At 39.7% G+C, this 23,637-nt stretch overlaps 1 protein-coding gene across 2 annotated transcripts in view; it reads right to left on the reverse strand.

Moving 5' to 3' along the window:
* Positions 1-3,012: 3,012 nt before the first annotated feature.
* Positions 3,013-23,637, reverse strand: part of ABCD3 (ATP binding cassette subfamily D member 3) — a 58,176-nt gene continuing 37,551 nt past the window's right edge. For both annotated transcript variants that reach the window (XM_060232230.1, XM_060232232.1), the window contains exons 6-23: positions 22,679-22,776; positions 22,387-22,510; positions 20,609-20,665; positions 16,328-16,470; positions 14,697-14,766; positions 12,805-12,874; positions 12,035-12,132; positions 11,848-11,939; positions 11,211-11,299; positions 11,051-11,123; positions 10,199-10,262; positions 9,213-9,290; positions 9,061-9,126; positions 8,879-8,968; positions 8,337-8,456; positions 7,697-7,801; positions 6,768-6,824; positions 3,013-5,741 (exon numbers count right to left, since the gene is read on the reverse strand). In XM_060232230.1, the coding sequence (XP_060088213.1) occupies positions 5,664-5,741; positions 6,768-6,824; positions 7,697-7,801; positions 8,337-8,456; positions 8,879-8,968; positions 9,061-9,126; positions 9,213-9,290; positions 10,199-10,262; positions 11,051-11,123; positions 11,211-11,299; positions 11,848-11,939; positions 12,035-12,132; positions 12,805-12,874; positions 14,697-14,766; positions 16,328-16,470; positions 20,609-20,665; positions 22,387-22,510; positions 22,679-22,776 (1,572 nt within the window). In that variant the 3' untranslated portion in view covers positions 3,013-5,663. The remainder of the gene's footprint in view (positions 5,742-6,767; positions 6,825-7,696; positions 7,802-8,336; positions 8,457-8,878; positions 8,969-9,060; positions 9,127-9,212; positions 9,291-10,198; positions 10,263-11,050; positions 11,124-11,210; positions 11,300-11,847; positions 11,940-12,034; positions 12,133-12,804; positions 12,875-14,696; positions 14,767-16,327; positions 16,471-20,608; positions 20,666-22,386; positions 22,511-22,678; positions 22,777-23,637) is intronic.

The following is a 23,637-nucleotide window of genomic DNA, read 5'->3' on the forward strand; positions in this document are numbered from 1 at the left end:
ATTGAAAAGCAATTCAGCTAATCCTTCCAAGAATATAGAAAATAGGTCTGCATCACTGGCCCCCTGGTACGTGAACAAAAGAACATATCCAAAGCACTTCAGAACAGCTCACTGTTTCCAGTGACATAATGCCATGGAGTACACAGATACACAATAGTTCAATTTAAAATGCTTATTTTGAAGACTGGAATTTCAGTAGTGTGGGAAAGGAAAACAGCTTGTTTACATTTAAAAAGAAAAAAAAAACCCTAGAAACCACAAGGATTCAGGTAGGCACACTGCCATAAATGAATCTTTTGGAAACTCTATGAAAAGGCATATACATGTACAGTCATCTATATATGGTACTTATGTTAGAACATTCAACTACATTAGACAGAAATATATTGGATCATAGGGAAAATTGACCCCAAATGATCCTAGTATACTTCTCTTAGAATATTTTAGTAATGTAATTAAAAAGAATTTATAAGGAATCTGTTAGCACAGAACTGGAAGCATGAGGATTTACTATGCTTCTGCCATTATTTTTGAGAATTCTTGGAAAATAGTAAGGTGCCAGAATACTAGAGGTGAGCAAATGTTGTCTCCATCTGCAAGAAGAGGAAAAAGGAGGATTTGGGTAACTACTAACCCATCAGCTTGATGTCCATAACTGGAAAAGTTTTAGGACAAATCATCAGCCAGTCAGTCCTTGAGCATTTAGAAAGTATGGCTGTGATTACTAAGAGCCAGCATGGACTTCTCAAGAACAAGTCATGTCAGATTAGCCTTATCTCTTTTTTTGAGAAAGTTACTACCTTACTGGATCAGGGGAATGCTGTAGACAGAGGTTATCTTAACCAGTAAGGCTTTTGATAAGATTCTATATAATATTCTTGTTGACAAGCTGATAATGTGTGGTTTGGATCCTATTAATGTTAGATGAATCTGTAACGGGTTGAGAGACTGCATTCGGAGAGTGCTTGTGAATGGTTCTTCATCCTCTTGGAGATGAGTGACAAGTGGAATGCCTCAAGGATCTTTCCTGGGACCTGTTTTGTTCAACATCTTTATAGATGATTTGGATGAGGGCATAGAGGGAATGCTTATTAAATTTGCTGCTGATGCTAAATTGGGGGTGGTAAAAATGTAGAAGATAGAGTCAGGATACAGGATAATCTTGACAGACTGGAAAACGGGGCTAAAACAAAATTCAATGGGGATAAATGTAAAATTCTGCATTTAAACTCAAACAAAATTATAGGATGGGGGGAGACTTGTCTTGGCAGTAGTATGTGTGAAAAGGATCTAGAGGTCTTAGTAAAGCATACACTGAACACGAGCCAGCAGTACTGATATGGTAGCTAAAAAGGCAAATGTGATTTGGGGCTGTATTAACAGAAATATAGTGTCCAGATCACACAAAGTGTTTAGATCAAACTGGATAGCCAGTTTGGTGTAGTGGTTAAGTGCGCAGACTTCAGTCTGGGAAAACAGTTCGATTCCCCACTCCTCCACATGCAGCTGCTGGGTGACCTTGGGTCAGCCACAGTTCTATCAGAGCTGTTCTCTCAAGAGCAGCTGTCTGGGAGCTCTCTCAACACCATCTACCTCACAGGGTGTATGTTGTGGGGAGAGGAAGGGAAGGAGATTGTAAGCTGCTCTGAGACTCCAATTGAAGGACACGGTAAGAGCGGGGTATAAAGCCAGTCTCCTCTTCTTCTCAAAAGAGTTTTTAGCTAAACATTATGTAGAACTTCCTGACAGAGCAGTTCTGCAGTGGAACAGTCTTCTGAGGAAGTGGGGCTTTACTTCTTTTTAGGTTTTTAAACAGAGGCTACATGGCCATCTGATAGCAATACTGATTCTGTGAACTTTGGAAGATCATGAGAGGGAGGACAAGAAGGGTTGCATCAGTGTTCAGTTCTCACAGCCCTTTCTTACATGCCCAGGGACATGCCAATCACAATTTCTGGGGGGGCAGGAAGAAATTTTCTCCAGGCCAGTTTGGCTAAGGATCCTGGAGGAGTTTTTTTTGCCATGCAGCAGGGGTAACTTGGGGAGGGGTAGTTGTGATCTTCCAGCACTGTGCAGGACTAGATGACCCTGGAGAGCCAACTCTATGATTCTATGGAGGAATGGCTTCATAAAATATGGCATGGTACATGGAAAAAACAAGAGTATACAGGCAGATCTGAGATGGCAAACAATCTGAAGAATGTGAGAATAAGTGAAGAAAATCATATTACATTTATAGTATGTTGTGTACTGTATTATGTTTATCAAATAAAGACGCATACAAGAAGCCATCTCAAGAAATCCATACCTACTGCTTAATCTAATAGTTTATAAACCTTCACAAAAAGGTCATTTTAGCCATGCCATTCATTTACAATGGTACACAAGTTGCACTTGCCTTAACCCTCGCACACATCATAAACTTACTTGCTGCATCCACTGAGGCTCCCTGTAACAGAATGTTCAGTGTATGTCACACCATCATTGCCCAAAACTTTTCACACACTGAAGGGCAGCACTTGCAATGTGTGTCTTGGTGTGTCCTGACCCACTTCTTTCCCTTTTTACGAAGAGATTGTAAACCAGAATTTGGGTGAGGGACAAATTTGTGAGGGACAAAATAGGCTCTGGGGCAGGCACATTGACCAGCGAAACTGTTTTGTAGCCGCCGCTGTTGTTTTTATAGCAGACTTTGGTAAATACATAGCCTTAGATGTTTAAAAATTCAAGAAATGAAAGATTCCAACTCATCCAACCTCTGCACAGTTACTTGCTACAACTTATGAGAATTTTAACTAACAAGCAGTGTGTATCATAACATTATAGTTGGTGGTCCAGAAGATCAATACAAATTGCTACTTGTGTCAGATATGCTAGTTTGCCATTTTTCCTAGAGGTTGCCTTCTTCTGGAGTCCTTGACTGATCCAGATTTGTTGGCCCTGCCTGGAGAGCTTTAAATACATTCCATATGATACTACTTAAAGGGTGGGGGAAAAAACCTACCAAAAAGGTGTTATCTCAGATTTATTATTCCAGAGGCACTTGTATAGAAACATCTTACATTTATATTGCGCCTTTCCTCCCAAAAGAATTTAAAGTACAGCAATTACTTTCCCACTGTTGAAATGGCAGCCACTGCAACTGTTGAACACCATCAGGCTGATATTCTATGTGAGACACAGTGATTCTTCACTCTCACCACCTTTCCCACCAACCACAATTTCCAGTTTAAGTAACCAGGAAAACAGCAATCAATGTACAAGACCACAGCAAAAATTCATAGCTGAACCACTTAAAGAACACCACCACCACTCTGGCACTACCTTTGCAAAATCTCATCATGAAATAGCATGATCTTAAACACTACTCTCCTTAAGCGATAAGCAGGTTTATCTGGTCTTCACGTCCTGACTGGTCAGTTAATTCAGTGACTTCTGAAGTGGATCCGCACTGTTTTGACAAGTTAAATGAACACTATTCGCATTCAGTATTATTGCCAGGTCTTGAACGACAACAATTCTGAGCCTTTTCCAAATGATGCTATACAAATAATTGATATTTTCTGCTAGTTATTGACAAAAATGCAACATTCTTTTTAAAAGCCTCAGGTCTACTACCACAATTTTATTGGGGGGGGGGATTACAAATTTAAAAATCATAGTTTTCCCACTCTAAAAAATTATAGCTGTTTGTTTCTTACAAACATTTATATTTAGCCAGTTTTCTCTAGAAGAGCCACTGTAGGATCGTTAACATCAAAGACAGGTTATATGAAAAAGGAACTTATCCCCAGAATCACAAAAATCTGCTGTGAGCCACATTTACCCCTGAAATTAGGTGAGTATTTGAGATGAAACTGTGCCAGCCAATTTGCTCATGGTGCTTCTTTATGATGCGGATTAGAAGCATCATCCCACTGGGTCAAAATCTCCCAAAATCCATCTGTTAAATTTGTTTTGAAACTAAAACCAGTTTCACAGGAATAAAACAAGTGATGCACAGATGAAATTAGTTCAAAGGTAAGTTGTTCTTAAGCTTTACTCTAACCTCTCCTGTTAACAACTCTCCATTAGTTATTTTGTACAAAGCACATAAAAAAAAATCAATGGCATTTATAATGTTGGACTGAAGCACTGTTTTGAAAGCAGCTAATTGAGGACACACTATTAGCTTTTTCAAGTTTACAGCATTTTAAAGGAGAGCGAATTTAGAATGAAAAGGGAGGTATTAAAATGGCAGCAAATCAATGCAAGTGAATACTGGTTTTACAGGGGAAAAACAGACAGCCATCACATTTATTTGCATATATAGTGCATCCCTTCATGTAGTGCAGTTCAATGTTACACCTCATGGGTAAAAATCATACACCCATCAGACCTTCGTAGTACTGTAAGGATCTGCTGCCATTTTTATAAAGGTGAATGGCACCTCATCACAGAGGCTAGCCATCCACTGTCTTCTCAGACTCGCCTACAAGGCTTCCTCTAAGCAACACTCTTGTGTTATCACTGTGAGGCAACAATACTTGCATCCACAGAAAAGTAATACTACATAAAAAGAATCTACTCCATATGAGGACGGGCTGGCATGGTTCAAATTTGCAATTAAATCAGCTTTTTTAGGAACTGTTTGTGTATGGCTAACCATTAAGTTGGTAATAGATGAAAAAAAAAAAGGGAATCCTTTACCAACTCCGAAAGGTTTTCAACAGCTATTCTCCAGCACTACATATTCAAAAGAAAGAAAAACATTCAGTGAACAATTCTCACCTGCATATGGCAGATTGGCTATGACATTTTATGGACATTTTGTGGAGAAGTGAAAAAGCTGCATGCAGAGTTTCCCAGAGCTTTCAAACAGACCAGGCCACTCCCAAATGAGAAATCTAAAGTCTCAATTTGGAAACAAATAGTCATTTAAAAACCACCACCGCCACCCCTTCTTTCTCTTCCACAGTGGGACGCAAAGCCTAAAATGGCTATTTTTGTGAGTGAGATCATGGAAGGATCCGACCAAAGCAGCGGCAGGAAGCTGTGCACATAAAAATAGGACACAGCATTCCCTATAATACACATATGGGGTTTGCTTCTCTCCTGAACCCAGAACTGCTGCAAGCAGAGCTCCACCAGAACCTTGGCAAAAGGAAAGGCTCATTGCCCTGTGTGATGCTGCAGTAGGACAGCCTTGTACCAACCTGCAAAAAGCATGATATTCAGCACAATGAACATTCATCAGAACATGACATGGAAATTCACATATACTGTACTGGGAACAGGTGGTAGCAACCCTAAATTTTAACAGGGTTGTTCCCCCCAGAGGAAACAGATCAAACAGAAGTCAAATTAGCTGACTTCAGAATGTTTTCATCCAGGATGAATCAAAGTTAATAAAGTAATTTAAGCCCAATTTAATTTAGGCAGGTTTCAAAAAACCACAAGAATAAGGGCATTCTTAGTACATATTAATAATTAAACCAACATATACACAAATTAGTAATATCCTACATTATCATAGTAAATGCCTCAACATCTTGTTTTAGATTATCCTATTCCTAGTAAATCTGTTTAAAGCATAAACTGAGTAGCTCTGTTATGTCGCAATGTTGCTTGTCTTTCTACACAGTGTTATCAGTCATTGTTGCAGGATGAAGACAGATGTGTTTTTAAGAACCAAATTCAATTGTTTCTTCAGTAATCTTCTTGAACTCGTAATTTCCTCTTCCATCCATATGAAGGTAATACTAAGGAAGACAAGAATACAGATTAGTTAACCTGGTTTTCAAAAGGTTTCACCTTCTTAATCTAGATAAGGACAGTCTACAGCACTGCAGTGCTTGCTGGCATGATGCCCACTTGCTTGTTATTTAGAGAACAATCCTGGCTTTCATTCACTTTATCAGAGCAGGAGATAATTCAGTAAAGTCTAGGTGTGACAGTAAAGTCTTTGTTTGCAGGGAGCACCCATTTGGAATCAGCTGCCTCCACCATAGAAGGAAGCTTGGTTCAGAACCTCGTAATAGTTGGTTGAACCACACCAAATTTCGTGATTGGGCCCTGCCTTGGTGGCAGTCATATTGTGAGTGGTCCTACACCCAATAACAGTTGTTTTGTTCCAGCAACCTCAATTTCTTCTATTCCAATATTGTCCAGAAGGACAGCTGGGACTGGAATACCTTGTGTATACAGAAATTCATTCCTGTATCTCAACACTGTCCTTCTCAGAGTACACTATAAATAATGCTGTATGTATGATATCGCCATCTGGTGGCACTTGCAGGCTGTTGTGCTGCCTGCTTTATGAGACAATGCTGAAATTACCTCAAATTGGCTTCAGCTGCATATACAAGTTGCTATTATTGAAAGAGGTGAATTTCAGATTTGAAAATGAGGTTCTGGGGGATTTATGCACTGGAAAGTTAGGAGAGGACGTTTTTAAATTTAAAGCTTCAGTTTTACTTACAATGCATTTGCATTACCATGCAAAAAACCAGAACAAACAGTAGTTCCTGCCTCAAAGAGATTTTTAGACTTCTTTTAACCACAATAGCAACACTTCTCCTCAACTGCTGCATGACAACTATTTCAAATGCAGTTTGTGGAATGAAGCTCAGTTGTTCAAAGAACATCCAGAATTTAACTGGCCCTCAGCAGTTTACTGGATTTTGCCCTCTGCCTTCACATTAATTATACAGAGACAAAGCAGCTAGGAAAGTAAGCACTCAGATGTACAAGTTTTACAGAGAAAAAGCATAATCAATAAATCTTACATCATGGTGCTTCCAAAGGGACTTTCTGTGAGATACAGTGAAGAGAGTGATGCCAACCTAAAGTAGCAGAAAACAGATAACGGGAAGAAATTAACTTTCCATAACTACTCCAGACGCAGGCATCCATGTTCATTTGTGACACTACAATAAAACAGGAGTCCAATGGCACCTTGAAGACTATCAAAGTTTATTCCAACACAAGCTTCATGAATCGGATCTCAGTTCATCTGTGGTGCAGTACAGTGAATATGATTTATGCTAGAATAAATTTTCACTGTGCTCCTACTTTACTTCTCTTCCACTAACAGTATTCCTCCTAAAAATTCTTACATTGCATTTCCACCACAAAAAAGAAACTCTTCAGGCATCTTTTACATGGAATCATCTATTTAAGCAATTTTCAAGTCCCACTGATTGCAATGGGCGACTCCTAAAACCTTTCTCATTGAGAAAAAAATAGGATTTAAAAGTGTTAAGTTTAGCAGGATTGTGTCCTTGATGGGAGAGGGGAAATGGGACAGAAAACAGAAGCAATGGACCACAGCTTTTCTGAAGACCTTTAAAAGTTATTTAAAACTGTTTCACAAATAAATATGATTTGCTGAATCTTTTTTTTTTTAGTACTGCAACACAATAAACAAACTGTGAGCTTGAATCCAGTGTAGTATGACAGAATGCCACTGAAAATAGACACCATAATCCAAATAGAAGACTCGCTGGTTCATATTATCCCTTGTGTGGGGCATAATTTACCTATTCAGTGCCAATCACCGTGGGCAAATTTGAGAGATTCAGTCCCACATATAAATGTATGGCTATGATAGTATTCACTGACATTTCTTGGTGCTGGTTTTTTTTGATGTTTAAACTTAAAACTGAAAATGTGAACAGCCAACATATTTTGAACAAGAGAATGCATGCATGCATACTTTACGGCAATGGCTGTAGATGTAGCCTTCTACGTCAACGCTAACTGCACTCGTACATTCATCCAGAATTGCAAACTGCGGCTTATGGTAAAATAGCCTGGCCATCTGTAACGCAAAAGTAAATGTTAAAGAACTGATACATTAAGGTAGCCTTACAAAAAGCAACTTCGAAATACAAAAGACCATACACAAACCACATGCCAGTGAACTTATTTCACTCCCCTATTATATTACTGTGTTACTTGAAGGAGATGCATTATACAAGTCTAAATTCATTCTCTTATTCTAAAGAGTACATCACAGTGTGTATATTGTTCACTTGTGACACCACTGTAAACATTGTAGTAAAAAAGCAATTTATTTTGAGGCACACGCTAGATTATTTTCCTTATTTTGCCTATAATAGAGAACAGAGCGCTCCATCAATTGCTATCATTTTAAGATTATCAAGGGACCTAACTCTCTTAAAAACAGTTAGATTTAAAGTTATCAAGAGATCTAACTCTCTTAAAAACAAAAGGGACTGTTCAAGAGCAGAACACTACACAACAGTTTTAATTCAGCTTTCATCCATTCTCATCTTAAAAGGAGACCTGGAAATACAGACATTTGGTAAACGATACTGTTAAAGAAGACATACTGCCATTCTCTGCTTTTCTCCTCCACTGAGCACATCCATCCAGTCCTGAACACTATCCCAGCCTCCTTCACGCTCCAAGATCTGACCCAACTGAACATTGTCCAAGTACTCCTTTAACACCTGTAAATAAATATAGTTCAACAAGTTTATGCATGTAGCTGCTGGATGTAGTATTGTTTTTAGTTAGTCCAATGGCCTGTCCTGTAAAAAGAGACCTTGAGGCAAATCACAACTCCAACTATTCCACAAAGCATGGATTTTTGAGAGCATTATAACCCTGAATACTAGTTGTAAGGATGGGAGGAAGAATGGGAAAATCAAACTGGCCTCTAAAAGAAACACAATGCTGAACAAGATGGACTTTTGAACTGATCCAGCTGGACTCTATTAGGCTATTAACAGATATTTCTGAAGACTATCTAGGTTTTTGTATGTTTAAGTTTACGACAAATTTAGCCCTTTTTCCTTCTGCTATGCAAGAGTATGCTATACAATATGGGAAGGTTTTAACAAACAAAAAAATTTTTTTTAAAGTATTTCACCTGGTCAGATATGCCTTTCTTTTTCTGGTCTTCTACAGCATCTGGATATATTACTTGGTCTCTTAGGGTTCCAAGGGTCATATATGGTCTCTAAAATTAAAATACAAGGGATCAGAAGTGTTTGAAAAACTGAAACATGCAAAAGAACATACATTACAGATGGCTAGGGTGGTTTTCTTTACCTGAGGTACATAAAACAGCTTTCCTCTCTCAGGTTTAGTTAGGCAGCCACCAAAAAGAGGCCACAGCTGAAATAGGAAAGGGGAAAAAAATTACGATTTAGGAAGTTATGATTTTGTTGCTGCTGACCAGTCTCACACCTTTACTTACTTACCTCACCAAGCACACGGAAGAGTGAACTCTTTCCACATCCATTTGGCCCACAAATCAAGACATTGGCACCTGACCGTACCTGGAAGTTATAAAATCAAAGCAATAAGCTTTAAAATATTTCTAAAAGAAAAACTGCAGGCAATAGTGTTTGGTGCATGTATTTTGCTACTAAATGTATTTTTCTAGGTTGAATACATGTTCTATCAATTCTGACCACTGAATGGAAATCCAAAAGGAGTTAATGATTCCCATGCTTACTAACTGATCACTTTTATTTGTCATTATCTTATTAAATTTCTATCCTGCTTTTCTGGAATGCAACACAGCATGCCTGTACATTCAGCAAAATGTTGTGTCATGTGCCTTCTAACCATAACCTGGGTGACAGTCAGATGATACCCCTTCCTAAAAAACTACAAAACCTAATCTGTATTTGTAAGCACTGCTCAAGTTTGGCTTAAATTCTTTTGTTTTACTAATCTGACTTTCAATTAAATTTAAAAGCTGCTAAACTAGAGCTGTAATAAGCAAGGAATCAAGAAAGCGATCAAACTAAAGCTGCAACCCTGAAAACACTTCCTAGGAAGATCCCACCACAGTCAGAGGACGTGGCTTCCAATCAAGCATACTTCAGAATGAGTCACAGAAACAATACTCTCTGCATAATACATTTACATTCCTATCTTCTTATTACAGCATCAGATGATGTTTACTCAACCATACAAATTTTTGGTCAGTTGCATTTCACTGTGAACCATTCTGATGAATGTTTTATATCATTCTGGAGACTATACACGTACATCTGTTTGTAACACAAAGCCAACATATATTCAGTTTACAAATGAAACTGGGGAACAGTATCTGGAAAAATGTGGGATTTAAATCACACATTCAATGTTATACCATACATAGATTTTATGTGCGTTCACTGTAACTTGTGAACAGGGCTTATATCTGAAACTGAAATAGTGCTTGTCATAAACATACCTCAAAGTTAAGGTCTTTAATCAACATATCACCATTTGGTGTTGCTAATGGAACATGATCAAACCTGCAAGGAAATTGGACATATCACCATTAATACTGGAAGAATAGACTTTCTGTATTCCTATTATACAAATAAAACAATCCCCAGCCATGTTAGAAAGTATAACAAACATGGCAGCAAGTCCTACTCAGCCAGCTATGAAGATCAGTTCTACAGAGTGGGAATCAAGAACGCAGAAGGCAGACAAGAATATGCCTTCTTGATTCCCAGAATGGGAATCAAGAATCAGAAGGCGGACATCCTCCTAATATCTGACCCTTTGTAGGTCACTTTTCTTCTCAAGAATGACACACAACAGAACTGGAGAGGAAAATGTGTCTAACCAAATCCTCTCACATTTTCTCTTGTTCCTTGAATTTAAACAGCCTTGATAGGATGAAGAGAACTGCAAAGGAAAAGCTCAGATAACGCCTTTGTCTTTTGTCTCTGTACCGCCCTAGCTGACCAGTAACCTAGGAAAACATGGACTTATTCCATCTTTGTTTTACTTTTGCTGTAAACATGTATGCTAGAAAAAAAAGCTCTTGGGTTTTCATACAGGCCAACATCTATAAGCATCAATGTTACGAAAAGGTTATACAAAGGTCTGCATATACTCATAATCTAGATTAAGATTTTATTTTGGTGTCATATGACATGGCTAGTGCTACAGAGTATGGGGCATTTTGAAATTCTTGCTTATACACAGTAAGCACTGAATTAAAACGAAATTTGAAAGGCTTGGGTTCAGCTGAATTTAAGAAGTCTAGAAAAGAAAAGGTCTAGTAATAAACAAGAGATACTATACATACTTGATAATGTTATCTGCTATGACAATTTTTCCAGCACCAGGAATCAAGGGGATAGCTTGCACTATTTCTGTGTCTTAAATTAAAAAAACAAAAACAAACATTAGAGAATGACATGAGTGTACACCTTGAGCAAAACATATGCCATAAACTCATTGGTTACCCTTTTCTTGTGCTAACATGGTACGCTTGTATTTGCCACTGTTCAAGTCCTTCAGTACTTGCATTAATTCTGTAATTCGAGCTGTGAAACTGAAATTAAAACAAACCCATTAAAATGAAAAGGAAGTAAGAAACGTTCTTTAACAATTACACTATATGCTTCAAGAAAAAATAAATAAAAGTAACTCAAATTACTGGAAGTCACAGTACTATAAGGAATTCACATTTACGTAGTTAGACTTAAGAATTTCAAAACATTTCCCCCCACAGCATTAATGTAATTGGTCAACTGCCCTGGACCAGGGATCGCAAATATTTTAGTTGAAAGCATATGGAAGATTATCAGCTTTTATCAGACAATGTAGGAAGAGCATATCTTTTTCAATAAGCATCTAAGTCTTGTTAAAGTTCAAATATTACAGCAGACATGCATTTCAAGGTAATTAAGTAAAGAAATGAATGGCTAAATCAGAAAGGGAACCCAGCTTAGAATAACGTAGCAGGAAAAATAGCAGCAACTTCCTTGATGCAGGAAGGTTACTGGATTTTGAAAATTACTGCAGGAGGTATGGAATATTGATAGAGAATAAAGGTGGGGTTAATTCACAAGTCTAGTAGATGTGCATACTTAATCTTACCCAGCCAATCGTGTCATTTCACGACCTGCCAGAACTATCCTGCCCAGTGCCTGGGACATTCTCAGTAACATTCTTCCACTTTGATAGTAATCCTTAAAGTAACAAAATATAAGATTGCGCATGAGCAAACAACCAAACTCCATGCCACCCTCTATACTTCAACTCATTTCAGGAGCTTATTACTTACTTCCAGAAGTTCTGCATGAGTACTGTTCAGATGGCGAGGGTGAGCATGGTTCAAAAAAGGGCGGCTAACAACAAGATAGCCAACTACTGTAGCAAGATCTACAAATTAAAAAAAGTTTATGAAATACAGTTTGGCGTATAAGCGATAAAGATTTGAAAGATACATTAAAATAGCGCTCGTCAACCTTAGGGTTGGGACCCACAGACTGACGGCAAAGCCCAACCTGCTGGGTTATGGCCCCCTTTTCTTAGTCTCTTAGAAGCACCCACTGGTAGACGAGCAAGGCCTGTCATGACTACTGCTGCTCTTTGTACACATGCCAAGAAAAGCAGGACGATGGCAAGCCAAGTTTGCCCATGGGCAGGCAGGACTCTGACCCTTGGCTTGTTTCTTACGTTGGTATACCTTCTGATTCTCTTTTCACTTCCTGTTCCCAGATTTCTGGATCTGCAGCCCACAGTCCTAGTCTTGACACAAATGTTGTCAAAACCTTTTCTCCTCCTTGTCACATGACTTTCTGTCATATGCTTGCAGCTCAATGGATGCCAGGTTTGGAAAGACTGAAGACCATTGCATGAAACCAAAACCCAACAACACAACTCTCTTAATTTCTTATTAATTTCACATGCTAACTTCAGTACAGTTGGAGTTCACAAGCTAAAGAGCAAGCATATAGTGGGGTGGTAGAAACTTCACATAGCAAGCAACATATTTTTCCTTTTGTGGGACTATTACAGGTCTGTGATGGGAGAAAAACTGTGCACGCTTACATTTGGCAACGATGGTATCTATAAAGCCCATGGTAAACCGGAAGAAAATGAAATTGTGCAAGTGCTCCACCTAATGAAAGACAAGAGTTGGTAATTATGTCTAAACACTCTAATGATTTAAACAGAAGAATTAATAGTTCTGAAGAGCAAACCTGAGTCTCAAATAATAATTTAAAATGTACAAATTCATTTGCAAAACACAAAGTAAAAGACAATGCCACCAAAGATGGACAATACAAATCCCACAGGCCCAGTGGTCTTTGTCAACCCCCCCAAAATAACCACAACCTCAGGAAAGCTTATGGAAAAGTCAGATACACTGAGTGCATTAAAATTCTATTTTGAAGAACATATCCTTCCCGACCTTAATGAGTGCATTAAAATTCTATTTTGAAGAACATATCCTTTCTGACCTTAATGAGTGCATTAAAATTCTATTTTGAAGAACATATCCTTCATGTTTATGAAATTAGTACTTCTATTAATTGCATATTTCTAAGCCATGTAACTTGGCTGTGATTTCTCATGACAGTAAACACTACTTTACTGCATGATTTTACTGCAACAGTCTAATAGTTAAAGCCCTATGGCACATTAAAGGCTATGAGATGTATTACAAGCTTTAGGAGACAGAAGTCTGTTATGAGAACCAGGCTTTTACTTAGAAAGGAAAGGAGGAAAGGTCCCCTGTGCTAGCACCAGTCGTTTCCAACTCTGGGGTGACGTTGCATTCACGTTTTTACGGCAGACTTTTTACAGGGTGGTTTGTCATTGCCTTCCCCAGTCTTTTTTTTACACTTCCCCCCCAGCAAGCTGGGTACTCATTTTACTGACCTCGGAAGGATGGAAGGCTGAGTCAACCTTGGACTGGCTACCTGAATCCAGCTTCCGCTGGAATCGAACTCAGAGAGTTGAAACCACAGTACTGCAGTACTGCTGCTTTACCACTCTGTGCCACGGGGCCGCTTTTACTTAGGTAAGCTTATACTGTATCAGCTTTTAAGACACATCTTAAAAGAATCTGGCTATAAAAGGAATGAAAGAAAGGCAAGAAGAAGTCTGAAATTTAGTATTTAACAACAGGGAATGGAAAACTAACATCAAGCAAGAAAGCACAAGACAGCTGTTGGCATATGAACTAGTTAAAGTAAGGGTATCATTGTGAAGACGTCACTCATTGTACCTGAAAAGATATGGGTCTAAAGAAGTTCTTAGTTTTGTCAAGGAGGTTTATGAAGTAAGCTAAAATCAAAGGCTAATTTTATGTTTGTTTACTTAGAAGCAAACCTCGCAAACCTCAATAAGGTTTATTTGGTGCATATTTGGTAGTTGGTGCATATCAGACTGTTGCCTTCACTTTCAGCCTTCACTTGTTAGTGTTAAGATTCAGAATGCAACTATCTATGATAGCATCAGACTCCATAATTTCAGAATAAGCACTGCTGCCCAAAACTGGTAAAGGGGAAAAGCAGAAGGTATGATTTCTTCTTGCACCCCACTCCACCTCTTCCATCTAGGCCATTCTTCCTGCAACCTAGGCTGAGGTCCAGTCTGAGAACGAGAAATGGAAGGAAGAAAGGCAACAAAAGGAAAGTTTCTGCACCCTCCTTCCACACACCACTTTTTTTTTTTGCTAGAAGTCACCTCTTACTACCGTTTGGCAGAAATCCATGTTCAATGAGTTGGGTCTGCAAAGTTCCACTCTTGTTCCAGGATCATCTAAATACTTCTGTAATTCTTCTGTTTTCCCTCACACATAGTTATGTCATTGAAGCCTACACTATGCAAGTGGAGAAAAAACCTACAACAATTCCAACTGTTTATCTGTGAAAAGCACAATCCTCCTTGCTAAATTGTTTTTGTACCGATACAAGTCCTTTTTACTGACTTACCAGTTTGCGAAAGGTTTTGTGAATTGTCTGTTGTTCCCTTTGATTTCCATTATAAAAAGCAATTTCTTCACTGTGTAAAGAAAAAAGATATGCAACCTTTAATATGTATATTTTCCTCTGACAAATGTAACTGGGCTTCATCTATAGAGCAGGACAGTACCCCTTCCCCAAGTGGTAAAAAGAACCTGTTCCACTTTATAATTTCGAGTGCTCCCCTATCTTTAAAAAAAAGACAATTTAATTTATATAGGAAACTAGAACAGCAAGGAGTAAACTAAGCTGGGCTAGAGCCTATTCCTCTATGCAAGTTTATTACTTATTTTATTTTTTTCATTTATATCCTTCCTTTTTCTCCTCCATTTTCTCCTCACAACTACCCTGTGAATGGGTTAGGGTGAGAGTGTGTGACTGGCCCACCAAACTTTTGTGACAAACTAGGGATTCTTCAAACCTGGTTCTCCCAGCTCCTAGCCTGGCACTCCAACCACTACATTACATTAACCCTCACTGAAAGCCCCCCTCCTTTACACAGGGAAACACAAATGAAATGCATGTTCCCTTGAAGCATGAAACTGTATAGCCCACTCCACCACTCAGTATTGTTATCACTTCATTCTACAACATATGTAAACTAGATATCACATATTATTATGTGATATTATTTTAAACAATAATCTGTAAAAATATAAAAACCAGCACCCAGACTAATTCTGCTCTCCCCATTTTATCCTCATAACAATGTTAGGAGGCTGAGAGTGTGTTACTCGCTCAAGGTCACCCAACAAGCTTCCAGGGCAGAGTGGGGATTCAAACCTAGTCTGAAACTCTTAACAACTGAAGCATGCTGGCTCTCTACATCAGTACCAAACAAACAGCAACAAGACAGTGTTGAGAGACCTACATTGAGAAAAACCATGCAACAGCAGTGAGCAGCTGCAACAAGGAGGCGGCAGTGGAAAATTCACACATCCTACCAACAGCAAGAAGCTCTGTTGACATAAGGCCAACGGGGCAATTCTGCCTGGGTCCTCCTCTTATCAAAGATGCCAGAAGACTTTTTATCCACATTCCCAACTCTCTGGCATCACCTTTCTGGCACTCGTAAGGGACTGCTGGAGGAAGGGCAAAGGGTAACATAGAAAATATTCACCCCTTCAACACTTTACTTAGGTGCTGCATAGGATCTAATCCAATATTCATATCTTTTGCAAAAGCTAAGCAATAACACAAATTTAAAGGTTAGAAATATGTGCACAGTTCTTTCAGCATCTCTTTTTCTATCATAACCCTGGTATCCTAAGCATATGTATTTGAAATTGGTTCTGGTTAACAGTACTGAATTTCCTGACAGAATCTTTTGTTAATGCTGCTAGCCAACTGTTGTAATAATTATGGGTTATTAAAATATTTTTTCAGCTTGCATGAGCAAACCATTCTGTGAGCGCTTTGTAGGAAGACTATAAAAAGTAATAAGTAGGTATATGCAGATCCTCAGGGTGTTGACCTTGAGTTTTTATCAGCTCATACTACAAAGACTCTTGGGTAGGTAGCATTTGAATTTTTTAACAAACTGAATTGCTCACAGTTTTCCATACATATTAATGTCTTTATTTACAGTCTGACTTCCATACCTGTTTGTAATGAGTCGTGAATTGACATATCTGTACTCCCCTTCATATTTTTGTTCTGTGACAGTCATCTTACCAGTGGGTCTTCTTAAATGTGTAAGGAAAAATCCTGAAAAAATCAAGTAGGCCATCATGATAGTAGGACCCTGCAAATATTTAGGAAAGGACAGAAATGAGACTCTAGGACAAACTTATTACAAACATTTTCTTTTGTTGTGCCAATACAGAACTTTATGTTGAATCAACCCAACCTGTGGGAGGGAAGGCATCAAAACTGTTATGGCATTTCCATTAGAAACAGAAAGGGGAAACCTGGAACAGATAATGAATAAGTTCTAAGAACTCCCCAACCTGAGGGAAACATGTAAATGACGGATGTGGTTAACATGCACCCAGTGGCTGGGAGGGAACACAAAGCTTTGATCCACTTCTCAATATTGACATGCATGAAAGACAAAGAGCTGGGGGTGGGCAGTCAGTGTTAGGGGAATCTGTCAGTAACTGTGTAGCTTAGAAGTTACTGCATCTTAGATCATCTACTGTCAAAGTGAAGAGATCATGTGACTGTGATCACAGGACAGGCTGATGCAATGCCTGGTAATTGCCTGTAGTCACAGTGAGTCAGCATATTTGCTGATTGGTGGACTGAGCTATAAAAGTGCTAACTAGCAAGGTTACTTTCTCTCTCTGTATTGATGATTGTCTGGCGTAGCACTTTGGAGCTCTGGATTGTAATTATACTGCACATCTTAAATATTTGTAAATACACTGATAGTTTTAGTAGAACCAGTGTGAAGTCTCTTCTTATCTGCGTTACCATTTTTATCAGCCTAACAGCATGCCGCTCTGCTAACACGCACTGTCCGTCAGGGTTATGAGCCCAGTCCGCGTGCTGTGTTGGTGAGGCTGTGCTGGCTGTGGAGGTACGTGTGACGGAGAGTCGTGTTGAACAGAGGTGCATGAGCGAGTCGGAGGAAAGTGTCGGAGACGTCTCGTTATCCTTGTCGGTGAGTGACGAGGGGGAGGATGGAGTCCAGCTATCGGGAGAGAGCGGAGATACGGCTCAACTACAAGCTGTGCCGGTGGAGAAGCTGACCTCGAGCAATTATGCCGTGTGGTCTCTCCGGATGGAGTATTTCCTACGGAGGGAAGGACTGTGGGAGTTTGTTTCTAACCCTCCTGTGGATCCTACAGCAGCTGAGGCAGCTCAAGGGCAGAAGGCTCTGGCCCACATTATCCTTTGTGTGGGAGACTATCAGCTCGTTTACGTTAGAGGCAAAGCTACTGCTAGAGAGGCTTGGAATGCACTGCGTGGTATGTATGTACGTACTACAGCTGGTTCGCTTATGGCCCTAACACGTAAAATGTATCGTATGCTGATGAGGCCGGGAGGCTGTGTTAAAGAGCACATTAAGGCTCTGACTGACTGTTTCACAGAGCTTGAGCTGAGAGGAAAGGCTGTTGCGGCTGACGACTGCGTTTATATTTTGCTTTCGTCGCTGCCAGGAGAATATCTGCAACTAATCACGTCATTAGAGACTGTAGATAGTGCAACATTAACTATGGACTATGTTTGCGCACGTTTCTACGATTTCCAAGACAGGATGACTGCAGCGTCCCATTCTGGGAATGGAGCCAGTGCACCTGCCGGTGGGAGTGAGCAGACTTCTGAGCAAAGCCTGAGGCCTGTTGCAAGGCAGAAGCCAGAGGTCGGCCCGGTTGCTCTTCATGTGAGGAAGTGCTATCAATGTGGGTCTACGTCTCACCTCAGAAGGTTTTGTACCGAGGCGAGGAGGCAGCGGAAGCAGAAGACGGCATCATCATCTGGGAGCTGTGAGCAAGCCAAGCTGGTGACTGCAGGAACGTCTAGAGGAAAGTCTGTTTGGCTGGTGGACTCTGGTGTAACCAGTCATATTTGTACTGACAAAACTCTAATTATAAATGCCCAAAAGCCTGTATTAACACATGTGAACCTTGCCAATGGGTCTGAATCAGAGGTTATGTGTAAAGGCAGGGTAAGTTTCCCAGCTTGGGATGTGAGCTGGAGGAGGTGCTCCTAGTTCCAGAGCTGAAATCTAATCTATTGAGTGTAAGTGCTTTAGCAAAAGCAGGGTTTGATGTAAGTTTTACTGGTACTGATTGCAAGGTGTCTAAGAATGAGAAGATTTATTCCCGGGGGAGACTAATTGATGGTGTTTACGTGATGGAAAGCATGTCTGAAAAAGCAGAACAAGTATCTAATCATTGCCGACATGACTCATGCGTTCATTTGCTGCACCGCAGATTGGGGCATTCTAGCTTTCACACTATAAATAAAACCTTATCCCTGTTACCTAATGCATCAGTGAAAGGCTGCAAAGCATATTTAGATTGCCAGATATGCAAGCAGGTGAAAAGTAAAGTGTTCCCTGTTGCTAAAGAGAGTTTAAGAGTGTTTAAAGGGCCACTAAAGTTGGTCCATACCGACATAGTGGGACCATTTCCAAAGAGCCACTCTTCCAATAGATATCTATTAGTCATTATTGATGACTGTACTCGTTTTTGCTGGTCATATGTACTCAAACATAAATCTGATGTATTTAACTGTTTTAAGTTGTGGGCAAAGAAGGTGCAGAAACAACTTGGTGTGCAGTTAAAGGCTGTTCAATCTGATAAAGGCGGGGAGTTCACGTCTAACCAGTTTGAAACTTGGATGGAAAAGCAGGGTATTGTTCATAGAATTGCAAACCCAGCAACCCCCTCAGAGAATGGTGTGGCAGAACGGGCGAATGCCATATTACAGCAAATGATGTATGCAATGTTAGCTGATGCTAATCTACCAATAGCATACTGGGCAGAGGCAATTATGGTAGCAACATTTTTGCATAATAGGCTCTGGACCAAAGCCACAAACAACATTCCTTATGTAGCATTGTACCATAAGGAGCCAAGTTTGGAGTTTCTGAAGGTGTTTGGATCTAAAGCATGGGTAAATATTCCTTTGCAGTTGAGACGCAAAGGAGGTGCAAGATCCAAGAAGCTAGTATTTCTAGGGTATCAAACTCATATGAAGTCCTACAGGTTTAGTGATCCAGACATGAAAATCACGCTAAGTAGGTCAGCAAACTTTAGTGAGAATGTCAGTTGGCCAAGGATACATGGCACTGAAATGAAAACCCATGTGTGGTTACCATTGACTGAGAACAGTTCTGAGGTGGAAAATAAATCTGAATCTAAACAGTTACCTGTTAGTGTAAAACAGGAGGTGGCAGAGCACGAACAGAGTGCTGACCAGGTGCCAAGAGTATCTACCCGGAGTACTAAGGGTGTTCCTCCTGTTCGCTATGGATATAGCAACTGTGTAAATCATGTATTTATAACAAAGTCAGAAAGCTATAATGAAGTGTTATCTCTGCCGCAGGAGAAGGAAAAAGCTTGGCAAGCAGCCTGGAGAAGGGAGTACTGTTCCCTGTGTAAAAACAATTAGTTACTTAATTTATTCAGTGGAAAGCCATAAAGCAATCACTTGTTGCATGTAGCAAGTGTGAGGCTGAATTTTGTAAGCTGAATGACTGTATACTGAATATGTAAAGGAAGCAATAAGTCGTGGCATTATGACATTGATTAAATGTTCCACGGACAATAATATTGCAGATTTATATATAATATGTTTATGCACAGAGAAACATGTGAAGTTGACAAAGATGTTGAATATACAGTAACTTCAAATCTAAGGAGGTGTGTCAGTAACTGTGTAGCTTAGAAGTTACTGCATCTTAGATCATCTACTGTCAAAGTGAAGAGATCATGTGACTGTGATCACAGGACAGGCTGATGCAATGCCTGGTAATTGCCTGTAGTCACAGTGAGTCAGCATATTTGCTGATTGGTGGACTGAGCTATAAAAGTGCTAACTAGCAAGGTTACTTTCTCTCTCTGTATTGATGATTGTCTGGCGTAGCACATTGGAGCTCTGGATTGTAATTATACTGCACTTATTTGTAAATATTTGTAAATACACTGATAGTTTTAGTAGAACCAGTGTGAAGTCTCTTCTTATCTGCGTTACCATTTTTATCAGCCTAATAGTACACCGCTCTGCTAACACGCACTGTCCGTCAGAATCTCCACAGTACCTTCACAGTAAAAGCACTGGATGTATTGTGTGTTTCTTAAATGCCTCATTTAAAGGGTCTCTCAACATATGATCTATAGAAACTTCCCTGATAATATATCCCTCTTATTAGATTGTTTGGGTTCATTTTTCAAAACTGTTCTACAGCATTAACAAACATGCGATTTTACCTGAGCTCCTATTGAACTGGTTAGCTTGAAGATATAGAGAACAATATCCAAAAATGGCTGTAAGAAAAGATTTCATATTAAACTTCACGGACAAAGAAAGGACTGTACACAGTTAAAAAACACTGACAGTACAACACAATACTACAATAAGTAATTTTTTTAAAAAAAGAAACTGTACTAATTCTCACAACAAAATGTACAGAGATTAGACTTTTGGGATCCATTTAAAAAAATTATATGACCAACTACACTAAGGCAATAATGCCTATCAGTCTACCTAGTCAAAATTTATATATGTCTACTGCTCAATATACAATTACAATCAGAAAAAAACCCCTAATCTTTAACAGAGAAGTCTACCAGAGTCACAGCAGGAGAACAACATTTGGGGAGCCCCATATAGCCAAGATGTGGCTTGAGGGACAAGATGCTATAGATTACAAACATGAGGCTGCAAGCCACTGAACATACATATTTATTCTTTCTTTCAATTTTTAGTCCACTCTTCCTCACTACTGAAGGGCTCAGAGCAGATTATAAAATATAATAAATAATTTAAAATACAGTTAAAAACATAATGAAATCAGGTATATACAATTAATCAGATGGCATATATCCTGCCCTGAGCCCGATATGGGAGGGTGGGATATAAATATAACAAAAATAATTTTTTAAAAATATAACATTATCACTGTCTCAGGGGAAGAAAAAAAAGGGGGGGAGTAAAGCAGGAAGAACTTCATAAATAGGAACTCCCCTGGCCTCACCCATACACTTGGCAGTATATCTCCATTTTACATGCTCTGCAGAACTGATCTAAGCCCACAGGACCTGGATCTTAGTCAGAAGTGCATTCCACCAAACTGGGGGGCCTGTCAAAAAGGCTCTAGCTCTAGTTGCCAAGCAAATATTCCTTGGCCTTCGGGCCATCACTGTGTTATCTGAAGACCACAGTGCAGTGCTCTTTAGGCAGTATGCCAGCAGAGCCGGTCCCAAAGATATGTGGGTCCCAGACTGCAAAGGGTTTTAAAGGTCAAGACCAACACCTTGCACTTGAACTGGTATCCAACCTGGACCCAGTACAGCTGGCGGAGCACCAGTTGGATATGGACTTGAATAAAGGTTCCTGTAAGGACCCATGGCACTGCATCCTGGACCAGTTGAGGTTTCTGGGTCAGTCTCAAGAACAGCCCTATGGAGAGTGAGTTATAGTAATTGAGTCTGGAGATGACCATTGCATGGATTACAGGGGTTAGATCAGGGTGAGATAGGAAGGGTTCCAGTTGCCAGATCTGGAGTAGATAGAAAAACGCTGATTGGGCCACATTAATGATCTGGGCTTCCACTGACAAGGTGGCATCCAGAATCACGCCTAGACTCTTCACCATTGGTGCTGATGTTAAAGGGACACTGTCCAGAGTCGGGAGCTGAACTTGCAAGATTATCAGTGCAACTCAAGCAGAGTCACAATCTTCTAAAGCCTGTTAAAATCAAACAGAATTATAAAGATTGCACCTTGAGAAACTAACCTGCAATAGCTAGTGGACACTAAAGGCCAATTTGTCATGCAATCCCAACATACAGGGCTAAGCTCATCTTTGATGTGGCTGACTCAGCTCATTACAGATTGTCCCATGACCAGGATCCAGGTTTAGAGTCAAACAGTTGTTATACATTTTAGCTCCCAATATATGCTGTCCCTTTACACTTTTAAGTAATGTTTAATAATACAAAATGTGAAAATGTTTGTAAAAAGAAAAGTTTATTGAAAAACTTACCTTGCTAAGATTTGAATACAGATCTACTATACTGTTACAAAACTTTTCTACATCTTGTGTAAGCAGCTGATCAGGATTAGCTATTCTGTTGTCTAGATTTCCCATTTTGTAGTAAGTATAAGTCCTAAAAGATCAGAAAATCAGCAGTTTAGACAATTTTACTTCATTATCAACTTAAAACTAAGCAATGGTACTAAAAACACCTTAGCACATAGCTTATGGGTGTTTTACTATTTGTTAGTATTTTAGTTTAACATTAAGTTATTGAACATTAAAAATATTAATCACTTACTGAAGATACTGATCATAAAGGTACTTGGTGAGTCGTACACGGAAACATAACTTAAGTTCATTTAGGCCATACTTCAGAAAGTTATTCACTAGGGAAATCTACAAAGAACAGTAACACAGTAAGACACAAACTAAAACAGCTAAATGAAGAATACAAAGTAAGCTTATTTGCATCAGTAAGCATGCAAAATCTATGCTGGCAAAAAAACCCCCACATTAGGTTAGATTGGATTGCACAATCCAAATTGTGAAGCCACAAAGTGAATACACCTTACATGTTTTTTAAGGAAGCATTTTCAAGATTGAAGGCTTTTTAAATTTTCTGATTTTAGATTCTTAGATGGAGGGGAAAATGGCATATGCTACTGCTGAATTTTAAGAGGCTGCAAAGAGGCTATTTAAGTCAGTGGATTTACCGTATTTTTCGGACCATAAGATGCACTCCCCCCCCCAAAAAAAAGTGGGGGGGAAGTGGGTGCGTCTTATGGAGCGAATACTGAAAAAAAGGAGATGAGGTGGGGGGGAGGGGCCTGCAGCCCCGGGAGACAAGCGCCGGGATCACTCCCTCCGCCCCCACCGCAAACCCAGACCCAGACTCACCGGACCATAAACGCCCCCACTGCAAACCAGCTTCGTGGTCGCCAGCGGGACACATGGCTGGCTCCCTCCGTGCCTGCGTGCCTGGCTCCCTCCGCCCCACCGCAAACCCAGCGCTTCGCGCACGCCTGCATGTCTGGCTCCAGCCCGAAGGCTGCAATGGCGCCCGCATCCCCGATGGCTGTGCTGGGAGGCGCGGGCAGCAGAAGATGGCGGAAGACGAAGGTGCGTCTTATGGTCCAGTGCATCTAATGGTCCGAAAAATACGGTAATTGGCCACCAAGTTCATGCAATGTAACTGTCCTGATTCAAGCCTAATCAGATCAGGGCAATTTAATTCTGTCAACTCAAATGGCACCACAT

Source organism: Heteronotia binoei, chromosome 2, assembly GCF_032191835.1.
Source record: "Heteronotia binoei isolate CCM8104 ecotype False Entrance Well chromosome 2, APGP_CSIRO_Hbin_v1, whole genome shotgun sequence".
NCBI lineage: Eukaryota > Metazoa > Chordata > Lepidosauria > Squamata > Gekkonidae > Heteronotia > Heteronotia binoei.